We start from the raw sequence: 23,050 nt of genomic DNA on the forward strand, positions 1-23,050 counted from the left end.
AAACAGCTGACCTGAGCAAGTGGGAGCTTGTTGATCCCTGTCTAACATCTGGTGAACCAGCATAGGACTGAAACAGCCTGCTGAATGTAGATGTCAGTTAGGAGGCCTGGGCAGTCTATGGGGCCTCTGGAACTGTAACCAGTATTTACCCTAGTGGAGGAATGGACATCGGAAGCTCATTCCCCATGCAGGGATACTCTTTTAGCCTAGATACATGAGGGAGGGTCTAGGTCTTGTCCCAAATGATGTGACAGACTTTGATGATCCCATATAGGAGACCTCACCCTCCCTGGGGAGTGGATAGGAGGTGGGATGGGGTTGGTGGGAGGGATGGGAGAGGGAACTGGGATTGGTATGTGAAATAATATTGTTTTTAATTAAATACAAATTAATAAAAAACACAAAAAATTAACCCAGGATTACTATCTTATAAATTGAGGCCTCTTCAATATTCTGTTTAAATTTCATCCCCTTAGCAATTTCCACTCATACCCTTAACCCAGTATAACTCTCAAAACCAATATGCTGCTAAACCAAACTTTTATTGAACATAAAATCATGACTATACAGAGGATAAGGCACCAACTTTGCACACAATTTCATTTAACAGGTATTTCATAAGTAACTCTTAACAATGTCTATGAACAGTACAGATCTTATTGGAAAACACTTTGGGAAAGCTGATGTACACTTCAGTGTGAAGGACCTGCAAACCGACCATTTCGGGCGGGGTCATATCCCATAGCTGCATGTGGCATTTGAACATCAGGTGGCACAGGTGGCCAGGGAAATGGAGGTGGAGGGGGTGGCCTAGGTGGCATAGGCATCCTGAATAGGGGAGGGGCCTGAGGTGGAAGAGGCAGAATTTGAGGATCCAGTGGCTGTGGCAGCACAGGGTGATATTTCCAAATAACCTCTACAATAGGGATGGGACCATAATGGTCATCCATGTATATGCCCACAGGGGGACTCATGGCCACTGGAATCATGTTTCTGTATATATGTGCCCGATGAAGTTGTCTCCACTTGGCCCTTCTGTTCTGGAACCAAATCTTAAATTAGAGAGGAAAAGTTTTAGTTAGGATAGTTAGGATATTGGACAACTAATGTCATAATAGGAAAAAAAAAATACATGCCGCTGAAATTAAAACTAATGAACTAACATTAACACAGATAAGAAGGGAGGTGGAGAGCATTTCCCAGTCAGATTTCAGAAAAGTTACATTTAAAAAAATACTACCAAAAAAGAAAACAAAATCTTAGATGTAAGAAATTGTCTTTGTTCTTTGGAAATCCAAATAACCATATACTTACTTCAATATTATTTCTGCAACTCTTGATCATGTGATCAATTAGGTCACCATTATATAGAATGAACAGCACAGTAAAATAAAACAGGCACATAATTCGGACTTTTAATAGCTTTTCTGGCAACTTAAAAAAAATCTAATTTGCTCTTTAAATTGGAAAAGAGAAATTTCTGAATAGAAAATTTACTTGAACTTTATTTGTAGTTTCATAAAGTTGAATGGAATCCGTAAAGATACCTATCTTAGACCACATATTTATAACTTTTCTATCCTTCAAAGGTCAGTGAAACAATATACTACAGGTGTCAATTCTGTTTTTTGTTTGCAGTGCTGGGGATGAGCCCAAACTTTACATATGCTAGGAAAATGCCATGGATGTAGCTAGCTAAGCAACATTTGGGAGATCCTGGCATTCAATCCCCAGCATGCACCCATCCAGCCTTGTGAGAAACACACACGCACGCACACGTAATTTCTTTCCCACAAAACAGAAAAGACAACAGAAACACGCCAACTTGAGAATGCCCAGGACAAAACATAACCTAAATGTGTTTTAGAGTACCTATTTTGCCTAACTGTTTTTCAAAAATTTACTAACCTGCACTCTGGATTCAGGCAAACCCAGGCGTCTGGCAAGATTCATTCTGATGAGATTAAAAAAGAGTAATGGTTAGTATTGGAGTTGTGTCTAAAAAGCTATGGATTACATTAAATCTAGTCCCGCCTCGAAGTTAAGTTTTCTATAATAAACAGAGCGACTTGATTTAGGGAATGGCTTCCTATTCACAAGTAAACTCTTCAATTTAAAACTTTTAAAAGGGGGGGAAATATATGTGAAAATGTCTATTCGTTAACTAAATATGACTTTTTCTGTTTGTGAACCAGTAGAAAATAACCCTCGAAATATTTTTCTTGTGAGGTTGTCCTGTACAAAGCCCAAAACGCCAAGTTGCCCATAAAGTGCTACCCAGCTGGCAGCCTTGCTGCTTGGAACTCAACTCAGGAATTTGGACTTGCTAGGCAAGAACTCTAACACTGAGCTAAACCCCCAACCCCAAAGTGGTGCTTTGGACCTGAATATTTCTGTTTATTCTACGAGAGGGAGGTAAACTCTCAAAGAAGAAAGTACAGAACTACTTAGGCCCAATTGTGCCCAATGGAAATTATTCTTTTCTGTTCTTAATCTGAAGGCTGAGTGCCACGAAGTCAGAGCGGGGCTCATTTCACCCACGCTAGAATGAGCAGGCCCTTCCCCTACAGCTTCAGGACTACAGAACATCACAGACTTAGGAAATTTCAGCACTTTTCAAGGACAAGGTGCGAGAAGAGCGCTAGGTGTAGCAGCATCCTACTTAACGCCCAGCGCTGCGCTGAACTCGCGTGCAAAATCAAAGGGTTTTTAAAGTTCACTAAATGAGGAAAGTCACTTTTTACTCTATTTTTAAAATGCCAAACTGCAAAACACTAAACAAAACAAAAAAAAACAAAAAACAAAACAAGAAAAAAAAAAAAAACAATTTACGCTGAACACACTACCAAGATTTTAAGGAAAGCGTGTTCCAGTTCTGCTGCTAGCTGCTTGCTCATCGCTTCCCTCCCGCCCCCTCTGGCCCGCCAACTTCGCCGCCACCCACGCCCCCGCCGGCTCGCCGCCACCCCCTGCTCTGTCTCTACCGTCCCACCTGTCCCTGCCCCCGCCCCCGCCTGTCCCCGTCCCGCCACTGGCGGCACACCGCCCCCCTCGCCATCCCGCTCCCGCTCGACCCCGCCCCGCCCCCCTCCAGCCCGCCGGTCTCCCCCGCCCCCTCCCGTCCGCCCACCTGCCCGTCCCCCACCCCGGGTCCTCCCGTCCCCTCCCCCACCCCTTCCCGCCCGCTGCTTGCTCGCTCGCCCAATTCTGGCGGGTGCACACTTTCCTTAGTCCAGCGGAAAGATCTAAGATGGACCCCAGGCTCTTGGCGCCCCCTAGCCGGTTCCGCCTCTGGAGAGCTATGACCCAGCAAAGCCCCGAGCTCGCCAGCGAAATAGGTGCCACCGCAGGAAATCAGAAAAAGCCTCTCACCGAGCATACACATCGGGGTACTGGATGCGCTGGAAACAGGCCTCCAGCTCCTGCAGTTGAAGCGGTGTGAAGGAGATGCGGTAGCGGCGGCGCTTCGGTTGAGGCAGGGGCTGCATCGGGGGCTGCAGCAGGGGCTGCGGCGGGGGTGGCGGCGGGGGCGGCGGCGGGGGCGGCAGCGGGGGCTGCGGCGGGGGCCGCAGCGGAGGCCGCGGCGGGGGCGGCAGCGGAGGCCGTGGCGGGGGCAGCGGCGGGGGCTGTTTCGGGGGCTCCGGTGGGGGCTGCAGCGGGGGCTGCAGAGGAATCAGCGGCAGGGGTGGCAGGGAAGATGGTGGCTTGGGGGCAACAGCCTCCTTCTCCACTGGAATGTTGGGCTCCTGGAAGCCGCCTGCAACCCCAAGGTTTTCGACCTCATCCCAGGCTCGCGTTGCTTCTTCATCAGGGACATCGGCTTCTTCACTTAAGGGTTCGAATCCCCCATTCTCCTGGTCATTTGTTCCTTCGAGAAATGTCGAGGCCAAGGTGATCTGAGTATCTAGAGAAGGGGAAAAACACAAACAAACAAAATGCCAGTGCGTTGGCGCTCAAACCGCGAGCGCGGGAAGGGGGAGGTGAGGGGCTCCCTCTAGAGCAGTGGTGTTGACTGCACCAGTCGCGCGCCTCTCGCCCTCCCCCCTCGCCCTCCGAGCGCACCTCCCAACACCGAGCTGAGCCCAAATTAAGTTCTCTCCAGATGTTCGCAATGCTATCTACCCATATCCAGGCACTGAATTGGTAAAAGTAAATCTTGCTCCTTCTCACCAGCTCCAAAGTTGGAGTAATCACTTGTGTCTAATTCTGTGTTTTCCCCGTAGTCGGCTCCCGCCAAAATCGTGGAGCTCAAGCTAGGCTGTGAATCTGGAGAAGGAAGATAGCAAAAAAGAAAATCGGGGCATTGGAGCCCAGGGTGCTAGGACAGGAAGAGTGGCGAACTCAACTGTCGTCTAGCTTTGTCAGCATAGGTGCTCAGCTCAAAAAAAAGGTTCCTTTCCCAAGTTCTCATCCAGGCACTAACCCTGAAGTGTTTCCTCCTTCACTGGCCCTTCCAAGTTGTTGAAATCAGTGCAATAGCAGCAGCTGCAATTGGAGTGAGATTCCATGGCTGGAGTGCTGTGCGTTGAGTTGCTGGCTGCTGCCGCTTCGGAGAGGTGCGCTAGAGGTGGTGCCTGCAGCCTTCCCCGGACCAGACTGGCGCTCCTCTAGGAATCACGCCCCCTTTTATAGTGTCGCAGGCGCGTAGGGATCAGATTTTACGTGGTGTGCTTCCGCTAGACGCCCCTTGTAAGAAATAGGAGTACGTCGAGTAGGAGTGCATTGAACCTGTAGGGGGTGCCCTGGTTACTGGGAAAGCGTTTGTTAGTGCCGGTTGGACTTTGAACTCACTGCGCGCGCCGAAACTAGTTTCCATTGCAGCCAACTAACTTCTGAACTCGGTGGGGGTGCCCAGGATTCAGGAAGGGGCGGTGCAGGATTGTGAATCCCAATTTAGCGGCTGCGAGCTCGCATGAGCTCGTATAACCGGAAGTATTTACCCAATGTTCTAAAATTTATTTTCAGTGTTCTGAAGTATGCACTAGCCCTTTGTCATTAATTTCCCTCAAAGAAAAGACATAGGCATACGGATTGGGAACAGGCATCCTAACAAAATGGGTCCGTTTTTTATTTTGGGTACTGAAACGTTCTTTCCAAGGATTCGGGGACTAATGACTAGGACTTTTGGTTTCATACTGCTCTCAATTACAGTCTGTGAACTGGACCTTTGTTTAGATAGGAGATTGTTTGAGGTGTATTTAAAATGAGAGTTCACGAAGCTTCGCCAGAGCACAGCAAATTTTTTTCTGTAGACGAACTTGCAGCGAATTCGGGGTGACGCCATTCAGAAACACCTTGCAATAAACTTCATGCGCCGTTTTAAATGCTCCCAGACTTTAGAGTTTTGTTTTGTTGTGTATTTTTGAAATTAAACAGCGCCAGAGTATATAAAGAAATCTGCCAACTGCTAACACACCCAAGAATACTTGCGGGACCCTTCCTTAGGTTCCTGGCATTTGGCGCCTTTGTGCCTGATTGCTCTTAGTGCAGGGTACATTGCAGAAACTTTCTCTGCAATTTAGCTTAAACTGGCTAAAGGCGGGAGATTGCTCTGCCTCCCCAGGTGCCATTCACTCCTCTCCCTCTCCCATTTTCTGGGACTATTTTAACATATCTCCTCCCCTTACAAAATAGCGAGTCAAATTTAAAAGGGATTTGTAATTTTGCAAAACATATGCGCAAGTGCTTTACAGTGCATTAATATCCTTAATATTAAAGTATTTTATAAGTGTGGTGCCTGTGTTTGGCACCACACGATTTATCATACTTTACAATCACTTTTATTACCATTCATAATTTTTTCAGAAGATTTATTACAAAATCTTCACTTTATAACTTACACATTAATTCAAAGGTCTAAATAAGTATGTATGAGGCAGTGTGTGTGTGTGTGTGTGTGCGCGCGCGCCTGTATATGTGGTGTGAGTGTGTGGATGAGTGTGTGTGTGTGTGTGTGTGTGTGTGTGTTGTGTGCAGGTGCTTCAAACCTGGATCTGGGGCTCTACTTCGGACTAGGCCCAATCCCTTTGCATCAGAGCTATATCTGAATCACTTCGAACTGAGTTTTGGGATCCAGCGGTGCTGGCTTTTTGAGCTATGGTTCCAGTTTGCACAGAAATGAGGCAAATAATAATAATAATAATAGGGCAAGCCCCAAATAAACCGTGTTCCCCCCCACCCCTCCATGTACGTTTCACTGGCTTTTCTCCCTCCCTAGTTTGCACAGGAACTTGGGGAGAAAATGATAGCCTGGGCTGGGAATGCTTCCTGTCCCTCTGACCGTCAAACCCAATCTGGTGTTTTTAAGTTTTTGGCGCAGGAACATGGGGGGACATGAATAGAGTGTGCTGCGAATGCATCCTGTCCTTCCACCCCCATCCCCATATTTGTATCACCGGCTTTTCTAAGTTCTATGGCTCCAGTTTGCACAGGAACAAGGGGAGAAATTAGGGACCATGGGAGAAATTAATAGCATGAGGCCCAAATGCATCGAGTCCGTCCGCCATGTTCCTGTGTCTACGTCAATTGCTTTTCTATCGCTCCAGTTTGCACAGGGACGATGGAAGAAATTAATAGCGAGGAGGGTGGGCGTGGAAGGCATCGTGTCTGCCTGTCCCAAACCCCCATCCTGCCATATTGGTTTCTCTGACTTCTATGACTCCAGTTTGCACAGGAACCAGGGAAGAAATTAGGCACGAGGAGAGAAATTGATAGTGTGGGCCCCAAATCATCGTGTCTGTACTGGCTTTTCCACCATAGCTCCACTTTGCACAGGAACAAGGGGAGAAATTAACAGGGTGTTCGGTGAATGCATCTTGTCTGTCCTACCCACATCCCCGTAATAGGTCATAGGATTTTCTAAGTACTATGGCTCCAGTTTTCACAAGAACGAGGGACGAAATTAATGACCTGGGTCCAGAAAGCATCATAACCCTCCTCGTGTCTGTTTCACCATTTTTCCCTTTGGCTTCAATATACACAGGGATGAGGCTAGGCGAGGGGAGAAATTAAACAGGAGAAATTAGTAGTGACCAAATGCATTAAATGCATTGTGCCTCCCAACCCCAGTATGTTTGACTGGCTTTTTTTTTTTTTTTTTCTTCTTTATTTTTTTCGATTTTCGAGACAGGGTTTCTCTGTGTTGTTTTGTAAACTGTCATGGAACTAGCTCTGGAGACCATGCTTGGTTCCAATTCACAGAGATAGATACACCTTCCTCTGTTTCTCCAGGGCTGGGATGCAAGGCGTGCACCACCAATGCCAGGCTTTCCTGGCTTTTTTTAGGACTCCCCTTTGCACAGGAACAAGGGGTGAAATTAGGAACGAGGGGAGAAATTAAAAGCTTGAGTCCCAAATGCATCGTGTCTGTCCGCCATGCCCCCGTGTGTCTACCACACTCGCTTTTCTATCTCTCCAGTTTGTACACGAACCATGGGAGAAATTAATAGCATGGAACATGGGCCTCCAAAGCATCATGTCTGTCTTCCTCCCCCTCCCCTTATCTGTTTCTCTGTCCCTTCTTTTTATTTTAATTTTTGTTTTTTCTTTACTTTCACATATTTAATTTCTTCTTGAGAACTCCCAGCAGCAGATTGTGCTACCTCAACTTTTTTTTAAATAACATTTTCTCTTATTTTACATGTTGATCACAGTTCTCTTGCCCTTGCATCTTCCCATGTCCCCCACAGACTCCCCCATCCTATCCCCTATCCACTCCCCAAGGAAGGTGGATGAGGCTTTCCATGAGGGATCATTAAAGTCTGTCAAGTCATTTGGGGTAGGGCCTAGGCCCTCTCTTGTGTCCCTAGGCTAAGGTAGTATCCTTCCATGGGGAAGGGGATCCTGAAGTCTGATCCTGCACCAGGGATGCATCCTGGTTCCATTGTCAGAGGCCCCATAGTCCTTTCACCCCTCCTAAGTAACACCCACAATCTGGGGTCTGGGTTTGTGCTATCTACCCTGGTTTCCTAGCGATCAGTCTGGGTTCCGTTAGCCCCCCCCCCCCCCCCCCCCCGCTTGTTTTCACTGGCTTTTCTTGACGACAGTTTGCACAGGAACGAGGGGAGAAATTAGGCACAACAGGAGAAATTAATAGCGTGTCCCAAATGCATCGTGGCCGCCCCCAACTCCCCCGAATCTGAATCTGTTTCATTGGCTTTTGTTGTTGTTGTTGTTCTTGATTTTTCGAGACAGGGTTTCTCTGTATTGTTTTGGAAACTGCCTGGAACTAGCTCTGTAGATCAGGCTGGCCAAATATATTCGCTTCCCTCTGCCTCCCAAGGGCTGGATTGAAGGCATGCACCACTAATGCCAGGCTTTACTGGCTTTTCTATGACTCCAGTTTGCACAGGAGCAAGGGGAGAATTTAGGAGCGAGGGGAGAAATTAATAGCGTGAGTCCAGAATGCATCGAGTCTCTCTGCCATGTCCCAGTATCTCCTTCAATTGCTTTTCTATTGCTCCAGTTTGCACAGGGACGATGGGAGACATTAATAGCAAGGAGGGTAGGCGTGGAATGCATCGTGTCTGTCAGTCCCCCCCCCCCCACATCCCTCCCTATCCGTTTCTCTGAATTCTATGACTGCAGCCAGCACAGGAACTAGGGAATTAATTAGGCACGAGAAGAGAAATTAATGCGTGGGCCCCAATGCATCGTGTTTGTACCCCCAACACGGTGTCTTTTTTACTGGTTTTCCACGGCCCCAGTTTGCACAGGAACAAGGGGAGAAATTAGGAATGAGGGCGAAATTAATAGCTTGAGTCCCAAATGCTTCGAGTCCGTCCTCCATGTTCCAATGTCTCCTTCAATAGCTTTTCTATCGCTCCAGTTTGCACAGGGACGATGGGAGAAATTAATAGCGAGGAGGGTGGGCTTGGAAGGCATCCTGTCTGTCTGTCCTAAACCCTCACCCCGCCATATCGGTTTCTATGACTCCAGTTTGCACAGGAACGAAGGAAAAAATTAGGCACGAGGAGAGAAATTAATAGCGTGGGCCCCAATACATCCTGCCTGTACCTCCACGCCCATGTCTTCTTTTTACTGGCTTTTCTATGGCCCCAGTTTGCGCAGGAACGTGGGGGGACATGAATAGGGTGTGCGGCGAATGCATCCTGTCCATCCAACCTCCATCCCCATATTTGTTCACCGGCTTTTCTAAGTTCTATGGCTCCAGTTTGCACAGGAACAAGGGGAGAAATTAGGGACCATGGGAGAAATTAATAGCGTTGAGTCCCAAATGCATCGAGTCTGTCTGCCATGTTCCAGTGTCTACTTCAATTGCTTTTCTATCGCTCCAGTTTGCACAGGGACGATGGGAGAAATTAATAGCAAGGGTAGTGTGCGTGGAAGGCATCGTGTCTGCCTGTCCCAAACCCCCACCCCGCCATGTAGGTTTCTCTGACTTCTGACTCCAGTTTGCTCAGGAACCAGGGAAGAAATTAGGCCCGAGGAGAGAAATTGATACCGTGGGCCCCAGTGCATCCCGTCTGTACCAGCTTTTCCACCATGGCTCCAATTTGCACAGGAACAAGGGGAGAAATTAACGGGGTGCGAATGCATCCTGTCTGTTCTACCCACATCCCCTTAATAGTTTCACCGGCTTTTCTAAGGTGGATGGCTCCAGTTTGCCTGAGAACGAGGGAAGAAATTAATGACCTGGGCCCAGAAAGCATCATAACCCTCTCGTGTCTGTTTCACCATTTTCCCCTTTGGCTTCAATATACACAAGGATGAGGCTAGGCGAGGGGAGAAATTAAACAGGAGAAATTAGTAGTGACCAAATGCATTAAATGCATTGTGCCCCCCCAACCCCAGTATGTTTGACTGGCTTTTTTTTTCCCTTTTCTTTCCCTTTTCTTTCTCTTTTCTTTTCTTTTCTTTCTTTTTTTTATTTTCGATTTTCGAGACAGAGTTTCTCTTTATTGTTTTGTAAACTGTCATGGAACTAGCTCTGGAGACCATGCTTGTTCCAACTCACAGAGATAGATACACCTTCCTCTGTCCCTCCAGGGCTGGGATGCAAGGCGTGCACCACCAATGCCAGGCTTTCCTGGCTTTTTCATGAGTCCCCTTTGCACAGGAACACGGGGTGAAATTAGGAAGAGGGGAGAAATTAAAAGCTTGAGTCTGAATGCATGAATGCATCGTGTCTGTCCTACATGTCCCCTTGTGTGTCTAAGTCACTTGCTTTTCTATTGCTCCAGTTTGTACATGAACCATGGGAGAAATTTATAGCATGGAACATGGGCCTCCAAAACATCATGTCTGTCTTCCTCCCCCTCCCCCCTTATCTGTTTATCTGTCCCTTCATTTTTTTTTTAATTTTTTTCTTTCCTTTGGCATACTTAATTTCTTCTTGAGAAATTCCAGCAGCAGATTGTGCTACCTCAACTTTTTTTTAAATAACATTTTCTCTTATTTTACATGTAGATCACAGTTCTCTTGCCCTTGCATCTTCCCATGTCCCCCACAGACTCCCCCATCCTATCCCCTATCCACTCCCCAAGGAAGGTGGATGAGGCTTTCCATGAGGGATCATTAAAGTCTGTCAAGTCATTTGGGGTAGGGCCTAGGCCCTCTCTTGTGTCCCTAGGCTAAGGTAGTATCCTTCCATGGGGAAGGGGATCCTGAAGTCTGATCCTGCACCAAGGATACATCCTGGTTCCATTGTCAGAGGCCCCATAGTCCTTCCACGCCTCCTAAATAATACCCACAATCTGGGGTCTGGGTTTGTCTCATCTATGCTGGTTTCCCAGCTATCATAATAGGTTCCATGAGCCCCCCCCCCCCGCTTGTTTTCACTGGCTTTTCTATGACTATGCTTTGCACAGGAACGAGGGGAGAAATTAGGCACAACAGGAGAAATTAATAGCATGTCTCCAATACATCGTGTTCACCCCCCAACACCCCCAAATCTGTTTTACTGGCTTTTTTTCCCCTTGATTTTTCGAGACAGGGTTTCTCTGTATTGTTTTGGAAACTGCCCTGGAACTAGCTCTGTAGATCAGGCTGGCCTGGAACTCAAAGAGATTTGCTTCCCTCTGCCTCCCAAGGGTTGGATTGAAGGCATGCACCACTAATGCCAGGCTTTCGTGGCTTTATTATGACTCCAGTTTGCACACGAACAAGCGGAGAATTTAGGAGCAAGGGGAGAAATTAATAGCGTGAGTTCAGAATGTATCGAGTCTGTCCGCCATGTCCCAGTGATTACTGCAATTGGTTTTCCATCGCTCCAGTTTGCACAGGGATGATGGGAGAAATTAATAGCGAGGAAGGTGGGCGTGGAAGGCATCGTGTCTGTCTGTCCCAAACCTCCACTTTGCCATATTGGTTTCTCTGACAACTGTGTCTCCAGTTTGCACAGGAACGAGGGGATTAATTAGGCATGAGGAGGCAAATTAATAGCTTGGGCCCCAATGCATCCTGTCTGTACCCCCACGCCCATGTCTTTTGTACTGGCTTTTCCTCGGCCCCAGTTTGCACAGGACCGTGGGGGTACATGCATAGGGTGAGAGGCGAATGCATCCAGCACATCCATCCCCATCCCCATACTTGCTTCACCCGCTTTTTTAAATTCTATGGCTCCAGTTTGCACAGGAACAAGGGGAGAAATTAGGGACCATGGGAGAAATTAATAGCATGAGGCCCAAATGCATCGAGTCTGTCCGCCATGTTTCAGTGACTCCTTCAATTGCTTTTCTATCGCTCCAGTTTGCACAGGGACGATGGGAGAAATTAATAGCGAGGAAGGTGGGCGTGGAAGGCATCGTGTCTGTCTGTCCCAAACCTCCACTCCGCCATATTGGTTTCTGTGACGTCTATGACTCCAGTTTGCACAGGAACGAGGGAAGAAATTAGGCACGAGGAGAGAAATTGATAGTGTGGGCCCCAAATCATCGTGTCTGTACTGGCTTTTCCACCATGGCTCCACTTTGCACAGGAACAAGGGGAGAAATTAACAGGGTGTTTGGCGAATGCATCTTGTCTGTCCTACCCACATCCCCGTAATAGATCACAGGCTTTTCTAAGTACTATGACTCCACTTTTCACAAGAACGAGGGGAGAAATTAATGACCTGGGCCCAGAAAGCATCATAACCCTCCTCGTGTCTGTTTCACCTTTTTTTTTTTTTTAACCTAAGGCTTTAATATGCACAGGGATGAGGCTAGGTGAGGGGAGAATTTAGGGAGAACAGAAGAAATAAGTAGTGGCCCAATGCATTAAATGCATTGTGCCCCTCCTCCCCAGTATGTTTGTCTGGCTTTTCCTTTTTCTTTCTTTTTCTTTCTTTCTTTCTTTTTTTTTTTTATTTTTATTTTCGAGACAGTGTTTCTCTGTATTGTTTTGTAAACTATCATGGAAGTAGCTCTGTAGACCAGGCTTAAATCCAAAGCACAGAGATATGCCTGCCTCTGTCTCTCAAGGGCAGGGATGCAAGGCATGCACCACCAATGCCAAACTTTTCTGGCTTTTCTATGTCTCCAGTTTGTACAGGAACAAGGGGAGAAATTAAGAACGAGGGAAGAAATTAATAGCGTGAGTCCCAAAAGCATTGTGTCTGTCCGCCATGTTCCAGTGTCTACTTCAATTGCTTTTCTATTGCTCCATTTTGCACAGGGACGATGGGAGAAATTAATAGCGAAGAGGGTGGGCGTGGAAGGCATCAAATCTGTCTGTCCCAAACCCCCACCCCGCCATATCGGTTTCTCTGACTTCTATGACTCCAGTTTGCACATGAACGAGGGAAGAAATTAGGCACGAGGAGAGAAATTAATAACGTGGGCCCCAATGCATTGTGTCTGTATCCCCACGCCCATGTCTTTTTTACTGGCTTTTCCATGGCCCCAGTATGCACAAGAACGTGGGGTCATGAATATGGTGTGCAGGGAATGCATCCTGTCCATCCAATCCCCATCCCCATATTTGTTTCACAGGCTTTTCTAAGTTCTATGGCCTCAGTTTGCAGAGGAACAAGGGAGAAATTAGGATGAGGGGAGAAATTAATAGCGTGAGTCCTAAATATCATCGTGTCCATCTGCCATGTCCCAGTGTCTATTTCAATTGCTTTTCTATCGCTCCATTTTGCACGGGGGGGGGGCGGGAATTAATACTGTGGAGCATGGGTGTCCAAACCATTGTGTTCATCTTCCTCCCCTTTCCTGTCTCTCCCTCCCTCTCTCCCTCTCTCTCATTTTTTAAAAAAATGATTTTTGTTTGTTTGGCATATTGGATTTCTTTTTGAGAACTTCCAGCCATCTATTGTGCTATCACAACTTTTTTATACTAGTCTTTCTTAGTTTATACATTGATCACAGTTTCATCACCCTTGAAGCCTCCTATGTCCCCCAGGAACCCTCCCATCCCCATTGACTCCCCAAGGAGGACGAGGGATCACTAAAGTAGGTCAAGTCTTTTGCTGTGGGCCTATGCACTCTCTCTTGTCTCTAGGTTAAGGGACTATCCCTCTGTTGGGAGTGGACTCTTGAAGTCTATTCCTGCTTGAGGGATACATCCTTGTTCCACTGACAGAGGCCCCAGTCTCCTAACTGAGACCCACGTTCAGAGAATCTGGATCCATCCTGTGCTGGTTCCCCAGCTATCAATCTGGATTCCATGAGCTCATCTTTGTTTTCACTGGATTTTCTATAACTCCAGTTTGCACAGGAATGACGGGAAACCAGGGGAGATATTAGGCACAACCAGAGAAATTAATAGTGGGCCCCAAGGCATTGTGTCTATCCCCCTCACCCCAGTCTGTTTCACTGGCTTTATTTATTTATTTATTTATTTATTTATTTATTTATTTAGAGACAGGGTTTCTCTGTGTTGTTTTGGAGACTGTCCTGGAATCCTGGAACAAGCTCTGTAGACCAGGCTGGCCTGGAACTCACAGATATCTGCCTCCTGAGGACTTGATTGAAGCCATGCTCCACCAAGGCTGGGATTTACTGGCTTTTCTATGACTCCAGTTTGCACAGGAAGGAGGGAAGAAATTAGGCACTAAGAGAGAAATTAATAGTGTGGGCCCCAATGTATTGTATCTGTACCCCCATCCCGTGTCTCTTTCACTGGCTTTTTAATGGCCCCAGTTCGCACAGGAACGAGGGGAGACATTAATGGCATGGGCCTGGAAAGCATCATAACCCTCCTTCCCAGTTTCTGTTTCATCTTCATCTTATTTTTTTTTTTCTCTAAGGATTCAGTATGCACAGGAATGAAGGGAGACAAGGGTAGAAATCAGATAGAATGGGAGGAATTAATAGAGTGCCCCAGTGCATCATATCTGTCCTTTCCCCCCACCCACCCAAGTCTGTTTCACTGGCTGTTCTATGGTTTCAGTTAGCACAGGAGCGAGGGGAGAAATTAACAGCATGGGACTCAAACTCAAATGCATCCTAAATCCCACCCCCACCCCTCCACCGCTTCTGTTTCACTGTTTTTTTTTTTTTTTTTTTTTTTTTTTTTTTTTTTTTTTGAGACAGAGTTTCTCTGTGTTGTTTTGGAAACTGTCCTGGAATCCTGGAAATAGCTCTGTAGATCAGGCTGGCCTCGAACTCGCAGAGATCCGCCTGCCTCTGCCTCCAGAGGGATGGGATGCAAGGCGTGCCCCACCAATGCCAGGCTTTACTGGCTTTTCCATGACTCCACTGTGCACAGGAACAAGGGGAGAAATTAGGATCGAGGGGAGAAATTATTAGCGTGAGTCCTGAATGCATCACGTCCGTCAACCATGTCCCTATTTCTAATTCACTGGCTCCTCTATTGCTCCAGTTTGCACAGTTACGATGGGAGAAATTAATAGCGTGGAGCGTGGGCGTCCAGAGCATCGTGTATGTCTGCCTACTCCGTCTTTTCTTTCTTAAAAAATTTTGCTTGTTTTCCTTTGTCGTATTTAATTTCTTGTGGAGAACTTCCAGCAGTAGATTATGCTATCACAACTTTTTTTTATAATCTTTTTTGCTTAGTTTACATATTGAACACAGTTCCCTCACCTGTCCCCCACCGACCCCTCCATCCCATCCCCCTTCCACTCACCATGGAGAGTGAGGCCTTCCATGAGGGATCATTAAATACACTCAAGTAATTTGGGGTAGGGCCTTAGCCCTCTCCTGTGTCTCTAGGCTAAGGGAATATCCCTCCATGGGGAATGGGCTCTTGAAGTCTTTTCTTGCACCAGGGATACATTCTGGTTCCACTGTCAGAGGTCTCTCAGACTGCCCAGGCCTTCTAACTGAGACCTGGGACCTGGGTCCCTCCTATGCTGGTTTCCATGAGAGCTTCCCCTTGTTTTAACTGGCTTTTCTATGAGTATAGTTTGCTCAGGAACAATGGGAGAATTTAGGAACGAGGGGAGAAATTAATAGTGTTGAGTTCCAAAAGCATCAAGTCTGTCCGCCATGTTCCAGTGTCTCCTTCAATTGCTTTTCTATCGCTCCAGTTCACACAGGGACGATGGGAGAAATTAATAGCGAGGAGGGTGGGCGTGGAAGGCATCGTGTCTGCCTGTCCCAAACCCCCACCCCGCCATATCGGTTTCTCTGACTTCTGACTCCAGTTAGCTAGCACAGGGACGGGGAGAAATTAATAGCGTGGAACGTGGAGCGTGGAGCGTGGGCGTGGGATGCATCATGTCTGTCGGTCGCTCCCCTCTCCCCTGCTGTATCGGTTTCTCTGACTTGTATGACTCCAGTTTGCACAGGAAGGAGGGAAGAAATCAGGCACGAGGAGGGAAATAAATAGTGTGGGCCCCAATGCATCGTGTCTGTACCCCCACCCCGGTGTCTTTTTCACGGCCTCAGTTTGCACAGGAACAAGGGGAGAAATTAGGAATGAGGGCGAAATTAATAGCGTGATTCCCAAATGCATCGAGTCCGTCCTCCATGTTCCAGTGTCTACTTCAATTGCTTTTCTATCGCTCCAGTTTGCTCAGGCAAACTGGGAGAAATTAATAGCGAGGAGGGTGGGCGTGGAAGGCATCCTGCCTGCCTGTCCCAAACCCCCACCCCGCCATATCGGTTTCTCTGACTTCTATGACTCCAGTTTGCACAGGAACGAGGGAAGAAATTAGGCACGAGGAGAGAAATTAATAACGTGGGCCCCAATGCATCGTGTCTGTACCCCCATTCCCTTGTCTGTTTCACTGGCTTTTCCACGGCCTCAGTTTGCACAGGAATGTGGGGAGAAATTAATAGCATGTTTGGCGAATGCATCGTGTCCTTCTGCCCCCGCCCCCACAAGTGTTTCTCTAGCTTTTCTATGACACAGGAAGGAGGCAGGAGGAGAGAAATTAATAGCTTGGGCAGGGAAAGCATCGTACCCTCCCCCACCCCTGTGGCTGTGCCACTAGCTGTTTTTCCCCTCCTAAGGCTTCAGTTATGCACTGGAAGGCGGGGAGATCATTAACAGCAAGGGCCCTGAAGGCATCGCGTCTGTCTCTTCCCTTCACCGTGTCTGTTTTATTGGCTTTTCTGTAACTACAGTGTGCACAGGAACGAGGGGAGAGTTTAATAGCGTGGGCCCAGAAAGAGCATTCTATCTATCACCCCTTCCCTTTCAGCACCCGGGCGTGTTCCCCCCCCCCCAGGCAGGGTTTCGTGGCGTTGAAACCTGTTCTGTCCCCCTCCTCCACCCCATCACCCCACAACCCAATATTTGTTCCACTGTCTTTTATAAGTTCTATGGCTCCAGCTTGCACAGGAATGAGGGGAGAAATTAATAGCGTGGGCCCCGAATGCATCTTGTCTCTCCTCGACTCTGTATCTATTTCACTGCGTTAGTTACCTTTGGTCATCTCCAGCATTAACACATTCTGTTGAAATTCCTAAAACAATTCATGAACTGAATTTTTTTTGTGCTACACAGAGTACTGTGAGGACAATTTGCACTGTTGCTGACCATCAATCCTTGGGCGTAAATTATCCTCTTGTGTAATAGGTCCCTGTAAGCTACCTGCCTACTGCAAGCACAACTCAGTGCTTATGTTGAAGTAACCTTTACTATTCTAAATAATGGTCTCAGCGAACAAAGGGAGTGATGTTCGCAGTTCTTATATGCTAAAAAGGAACTCTAAAATACATCTTTTAGCTCAAAAATTTCCCCTGTAAATAGCAAATGTATTCATTGCACTTTATAGATTGATTATATATACAAATGAAATTTAGCTATAAAATTCCCAGTCATGTAGATAATTGGATCTGAAGAAGCCAATTCACAAGTCTTCTCAATGTGGTGTGGTAGTGAATGTCTGTAATTCTAATATATGAGAGAGAGAGGCAGGAGATACCTGAGCTTAAGGCCAGCCTCTGCTATATAGTGGGTTCTAGTCCTGTGCTTCCTGCGATCCTCTCAAGAAGGAAGGAAGGAAGGATGGATGGAAGGAAGAAAGGAAGGGAGGGAGGAAGGAAGGAAGGGAGGAAAGAAGGAAGGGAGGGAGGAAGGAAGACTCTTCTAACTCCCTAACTTCACATACCTTAAATTATATTTTTAAAAAAATCAGATTGTTCTAACTTAAGAAATGGAAATTTTGTTTGTCTATACAAAACTTTTCACAAGATAGTTGAGCCGCCGCTGCGGAAGACTCCATCATATGCAGCCGTTCGTTTAAAAAATGCCAAGGTTCTTTCCCAGAGAAAATCCTTGGAGATTTCTCCTTAGGAGACCTGTGGAGGGAGAAAACCGGCAAAGGATCCCAGAAAAAAGGGAGACAGAGGAAAAAGAAGTGGCAGGTGAGGAAGGCAGGAAACTCTCGTGGCATTTGGAGCTAAGACCCAGAAATTATTTGTTGGACCCTCTGTGCATGCGAAGCAGGCTTCTACAAAGCAGCTGGAAGGAGTCAGTAACCTTGCTCCCAAATGTGCCAAGTGTTAGAAACCAATGGGAGAGTCCGTGTAACAGAATCATTCTTGGGGGGCATTAAGCATTTCTTTACACACTCTGCGCCTGGGTTTATTTAAAAAAAAAAAAAAGGAAAAATAAAAGAAGCTCCCCCTTTTTTTTTTTTTTTTTTGGTTTTATTTTTGCGTTCAAGAACTTGAGCTAAACTCAGAGAAAACTCTCTAAACCGAGATTTAAATTAAAACCAAAACCCAAACTGCTGCTGCCTCTGTTTCATAGGGTGATGTAGATGCTTTAAAACAGTACAACCTCCCTAGTAAGTCAGTTAGTCTCGAGGCCCTTCTTAGTGCCCAAGGCAAGAAATATTAGCAAGTTCGCTGGGTTGCTGAAGCCTCTGTAGTTTCCCCAGCCCATTTTCTTTACCGCGGACTCAGCGTGATTAACACCCAGCTTTATTATGGAAATTGAAACAGCTTTGTTGTTCTCCTTTACATTTCAGTGGGCCCCTTTGGTCTTTACTAATGTAAGAACCTTCGAAAGAAAACAACAACAAACACCTTAGTTTGAGCTAGGATCTCACTCCGGGGCCCACACTAGCCCTGAAGTCACTATATACAGCCAGGCCCCCGCTTCTGTCGATCTTCATATCTCAGCCTTCTGTGTGCTGGAATTACAGATTGTCCCCGAATATTTTTGTTCTTGTTCTGAAGAAAGGACCTCACTCTGTAACGCAGGCTGTCCACACAATCCTGATCCCCCTCCCATCCCCCACCTCCACCCCCGCACTCAGCGGCCAAAACAGGATTCTCTGTGTGGCCCTGGCTGTCCTGGGACTCTCTGTACACCAGGCTAGCCTCGAAATCAGAGAGATTAAAGGTTGGAGCCGCCATTGACTTCTTCCACTTTAAAAATTATTTTAATTAACATACAGGATCCTGGTTTTCATTTTGGAATTTTCGTGTGTGCTTTTTGTTGCTCCCCATTCCCTTCTTTACATCCCTGCCGCTAACCCTTAACTTTGATCTGCCGATCGACCCCAAGGTGGAAGGAAAGAACTGCTCACTCCCTTCTTTCCTCCAATTACCAACTCTATGTTCACGTCAAATGCATTTTATCATCCTCTCCCTTTCTTTAAGATCTCTGCTTTATTTTCTTCGTACGATCCTATTTCTAGTTTTAGCTGCATGAAAATTCGTAGCCAAGATTTTAGATATTTAATAATGAGCGTGGACTCTCAAGGCAAGAGTTTTCAAAAGTCCACTGAACATAAATATATCCCATTATTTTTAAATACAAAAAAGTGATTTTTTTAAACCTTAATTTTATTTCATGCATGTATGTGCTTTGCCCATATGTATGCCTATATACGACTACAACATACATGCCTGGTATCTACAGAGACCAAAATATGGCCTCAGATCCCCCAGGGTGGAGTTATATCCTACCAGAGGCAGCATGTGAGTGCTGGGAATCCAACCCAGGCACCCTGGAAGTACTCTGACTCTTGCTCTTAAACATGAGGCCATTTCTGTCACCCCACGGTGAAGAATCCAGTGCTAAGAAAAAGATTGTGTGCTGACATTGTTGAGTCAGAGGCTAAGAATTCCTTTTTTATGAACTTGTGGAGAAGAAAACAATAATTCACACTAGTTTTGTCGTCACCACTCCAACTGTAAATGTTGCAGCCATGAATTGGCATTAAGTTCGTTTGTGGACAGTGCACAACATACGACAAAGGATGGGTACCTGAATTTAGACATAGATTTCCACTGAAAAGTATTAATGAAATACCCTGTCTTCATATTCAGAGTTAAAGAATTTGATGAAGGATGGGCAAGGCAGCAGCTCACTTGGTAAAAAGCACATGCAGCTCAGGCCTGATGACCTGAGTTCTAGCCCCGTGTCCCAAGGTAGAAGGAAGGAACTGACTCCAGAAATTGGTTCCTGACCTCCGCACCACGTGCTATGGCTGTAGGTGACCCTTTAAGCACATCATACACACACACACACACACACACACACACACACACACAAATACATAAAATGAATATTAAAAGAATTTAAGGAGAAAAGATACCATTCAAAGTGAGATTTCAATTGTGATGAAATCATAAACATGAACCTACATCAGTAAATTTTGAAAGAGAGAAACCATAAGCTCTAACTTTTGTTTATATATTTGCCATATAATTATTTTACTATTAATATTACCTATTAGGGTACGTGCATACATCATAGGTTCATGTGTTGTATTTAGAAAAATACTATATATGTATTATAAAAACTATAGTATATATGTATATAAATGGTTTGGTACTATATGAAGTTTCAGGCATTCACTGTTTTAGAGATGTTTCAGGTCACATTCTCTGAGGGTAAGGTGGAGCAAACTGTAAATGTAGTCATGCTATTTGTGATTCTCTGTGACTGTGATTCTCTAAGCGGCATCTTTAACTTAACATGTGTTCATGTTCGAGTATTTATCAGTAAATCTTTCCTTTCCATGACTGAATAAAATTCCATTATACAGATAAGCTACATTTTGCTTATCCGTGTACTAATTGAAGGATATTTGATTTGTTTTCACCTGTCAGTGACTATAAATGGCATTTAAATGAACATTTATGCAGAAGCTTTGTTTGAATACTTCCTTGCAATTGATTTGCGTAATATACAAGTTTTGGCTTCTCCGATAATTCTGTTTATTTGAGAAATTGCTAAGCTGTTTTGCATAGCAGCTGTAGCATTTCACATTCTCATTTCGCACTCTCATTAGCAGTGATGGGGATATACTGCAGTAAAACCACCTGCCCTGCTGAATCAAACCAAACATTAACGAACCCAAACCACTGATGCCCCCTATGAGGAATGAATGGTGGGAAGAGGATAAATTGTAAAATAAACTTTTATAAAACCAAACCAGGGGCTGGAGTGATAGACGCTAAAAGCTGCTCTTAACAGAGTTTCGGTTCCTGGTACATATGTGGTGGCTCATAACCCTCTGCATTCCCAGTTCCTGGGGATCCACTATTGTCTTCTGGCCTCTTCAGGCACAAGACACTCAAGTGGTGGCTAGACATGCACACAGGCAAAACATTTATACATGTATAATAATAATAATAACAACAATAACAATAATAATAATAAATCCTAAACCAAATTAAAAAAAAAAAACAAATAGCATCTGATGTAACAGTATAAACCTATAATTACAACACTTGAGAGATGGGCAGGAGGATTGCTACAAATTTAAACCCAGCATGAGATCTAGCAAAAATAAAACAAGCAGCAGAAACAATATTGATAAAGGGATATTTTTAGAAGTTATTTATTATTATTATTATTATTATTATTATTATTATTATTATTATTATTATTGCATGTGTGTGTGTCCCATGGCCTGGGTGTGAACACAACAGGATCATGAATCTAAGGGCAGCCTGAGCTGTACAGAGACCCTAACTGAAAAAGAAATCTACTAAGATCACATTAGTTTAAAATATAGAAAATAACAAATGCAAGCAATTTAAAGAGGAGCCAGGGAAATGTTTCAACAGGTAAAAGAACTAGCCTTCCAAATTTGACTACCTGAGTTCAAGCCCCGGAACCATGTATGAAGCTGGACGCAATGGCACACAATTATAATCCAACTATTCCTATCACAAGATGATTGGCAAACATGGGATAGTAGCCTAGAATGTCATGGGTCAGCTAGTTTGGAGTATGCATCTTGGCAGCAACAGGAGAGATCCTGCCTCAACAAGGTAGAAGGAAAGAACCTATTCCCAAAAGTTATCCTCTGACCTTCATAGACACACCCATTCTTATACACACAAATGAAATAATTAGCTAACTAATTAATCATATATGAACAGATCACACTCCCTTCACAAGGGCTAACAGATGGATCATCAAGGAAAAGCACTTGCCTTGCAAGCCTGGTGATCTGAATTTCATTCTCAGAACCTATAGTGAAAAGAGAAAACCAGCTAGCCACAAAATGTTCCTCCCATGAAGACATCTTTTTCATTACTCTCCCCCTCCATCCCACTCTTAACCCACCCAACCCCATCCCTCATGTTCCCATTCCCCACCTCCTTCTCAGTTTACCCAAGAGATCTTTGCTATTTCTCTTTCCTAGGGAAATCCATGGGTCTTGACCCTCTTAGGGTCTTCCTTGTTACATATCCTCTCTGGAGCTATGGATTGTAGCCTGGTTATCCTTTACTTTACAGCTAATTTCCACTTATGAGTGAGTTCATACCATGTCTATCTTTCTGGGTCTGGGGAACCTTTATTTTTTGTTCTTTTGCTTTTAAGGTAGTGTTTGTAGAAGGTTCTTTACCCATTTACATACAGGAAACACTAAGTGGACTTGGAGTTAAGAGAAAGAGAGCACATGAAGTTGTCAGGGAAGAAGGGGGAGAAATTGAAGGATAGGGAATGAGGGTGGGGTTTGTTCAAAACAACTTTTATTCATGTATGGATTTTCCAATAAAATCTAAGGCAGATGTGGGATAAGGATATCACACACTGGGTTCAATCCTTTGAGCTGAAAAAAAAAAAGGCATTCTTATGGGGGAGGTTAATAAAAAGCATCTTCTCTCTACATTTACAATGTTTTACCATTACATTAAAAAACACCTTTTTCTGGGCTGTAGAGATGACTCAGAGGTTAAGAGCATTTGCTGCTCTTGCAGAGGACTTGAGTTGAATTCCTTGAACCCATATCATAGATCACAATTGTATGTAAGTAATTCCAGTTTGAGGTGATATGATGCTATCTTCAGACTTTGGAGAGCACCAGTCATCATCACACAAAATACAAATACTTAAAAAAAACACCATTTCTGACTACAAGGTACAAGGTAGCACAGATTTTAAAACTATATCTCCTACCTAGCTTTAAAAAAACTTAAAGTTAGATGATTGTCAACATATATCTGTAATATATGTTGTTCAAAAAAGACTTTAAACAGATTTCAGGCTATCATTTATTTATATACTATGATGACAATAGTGCATACACAGGAAAAATGGAAGCACCTGAATGGAGATTATCAGTGATTTTTATAATATATATTATTGGATCATGAATTTTTCACAGTAAACATGAGGAGAAAAAGGACTTTTCTACACTAACTAGGCATTTCCTGTTTGCATTTGTTTTCTGAATTCAGGAATCCCCTAATGCTAAATCAAATTTAGTATCTGGCTA

General features: G+C 45.0%; 1 protein-coding gene across 1 annotated transcript; it reads right to left on the reverse strand.

Moving 5' to 3' along the window:
• Window positions 1–523: 523 nt before the first annotated feature.
• Esx1 (ESX homeobox 1) lies at window positions 524–11,548 on the reverse strand. Its single transcript, XM_051179079.1, has 6 exons — window positions 11,432–11,548; window positions 4,424–4,607; window positions 4,171–4,266; window positions 3,373–3,904; window positions 1,909–1,954; window positions 524–1,052 (listed from the first exon to the last, which is right to left on the reverse strand). Exons 1-6 carry the CDS (start codon window positions 11,546–11,548, stop codon window positions 693–695), a joined length of 1,335 nt encoding a protein of 444 aa, XP_051035036.1. The 3' UTR covers window positions 524–692.
• Window positions 11,549–23,050: the final 11,502 nt, after the last annotated feature.

Source organism: Phodopus roborovskii, unplaced genomic scaffold (assembly GCF_943737965.1).
Source record: "Phodopus roborovskii unplaced genomic scaffold, PHOROB, whole genome shotgun sequence".
Lineage (NCBI taxonomy): Eukaryota > Metazoa > Chordata > Mammalia > Rodentia > Cricetidae > Phodopus > Phodopus roborovskii.

Coding starts and splice junctions, on each gene's coding strand:
- Esx1 (XM_051179079.1), bottom strand. CDS start 11,548: ATGGGGATGGGGATGGATGTGCTGGATGCATTCGCCTCTCACCCTATG. Junction 3,905..4,170: donor TTACTCCAACTTTGGAGCTG/GTGAGAAGGAGC, acceptor CCCCTTCTCTAG/ATACTCAGATCACCTTGGCC. Junction 1,955..3,372: donor TACCCCGATGTGTATGCTCG/GTGAGAGGCTTT, acceptor TAATCTCATCAG/AATGAATCTTGCCAGACGCC.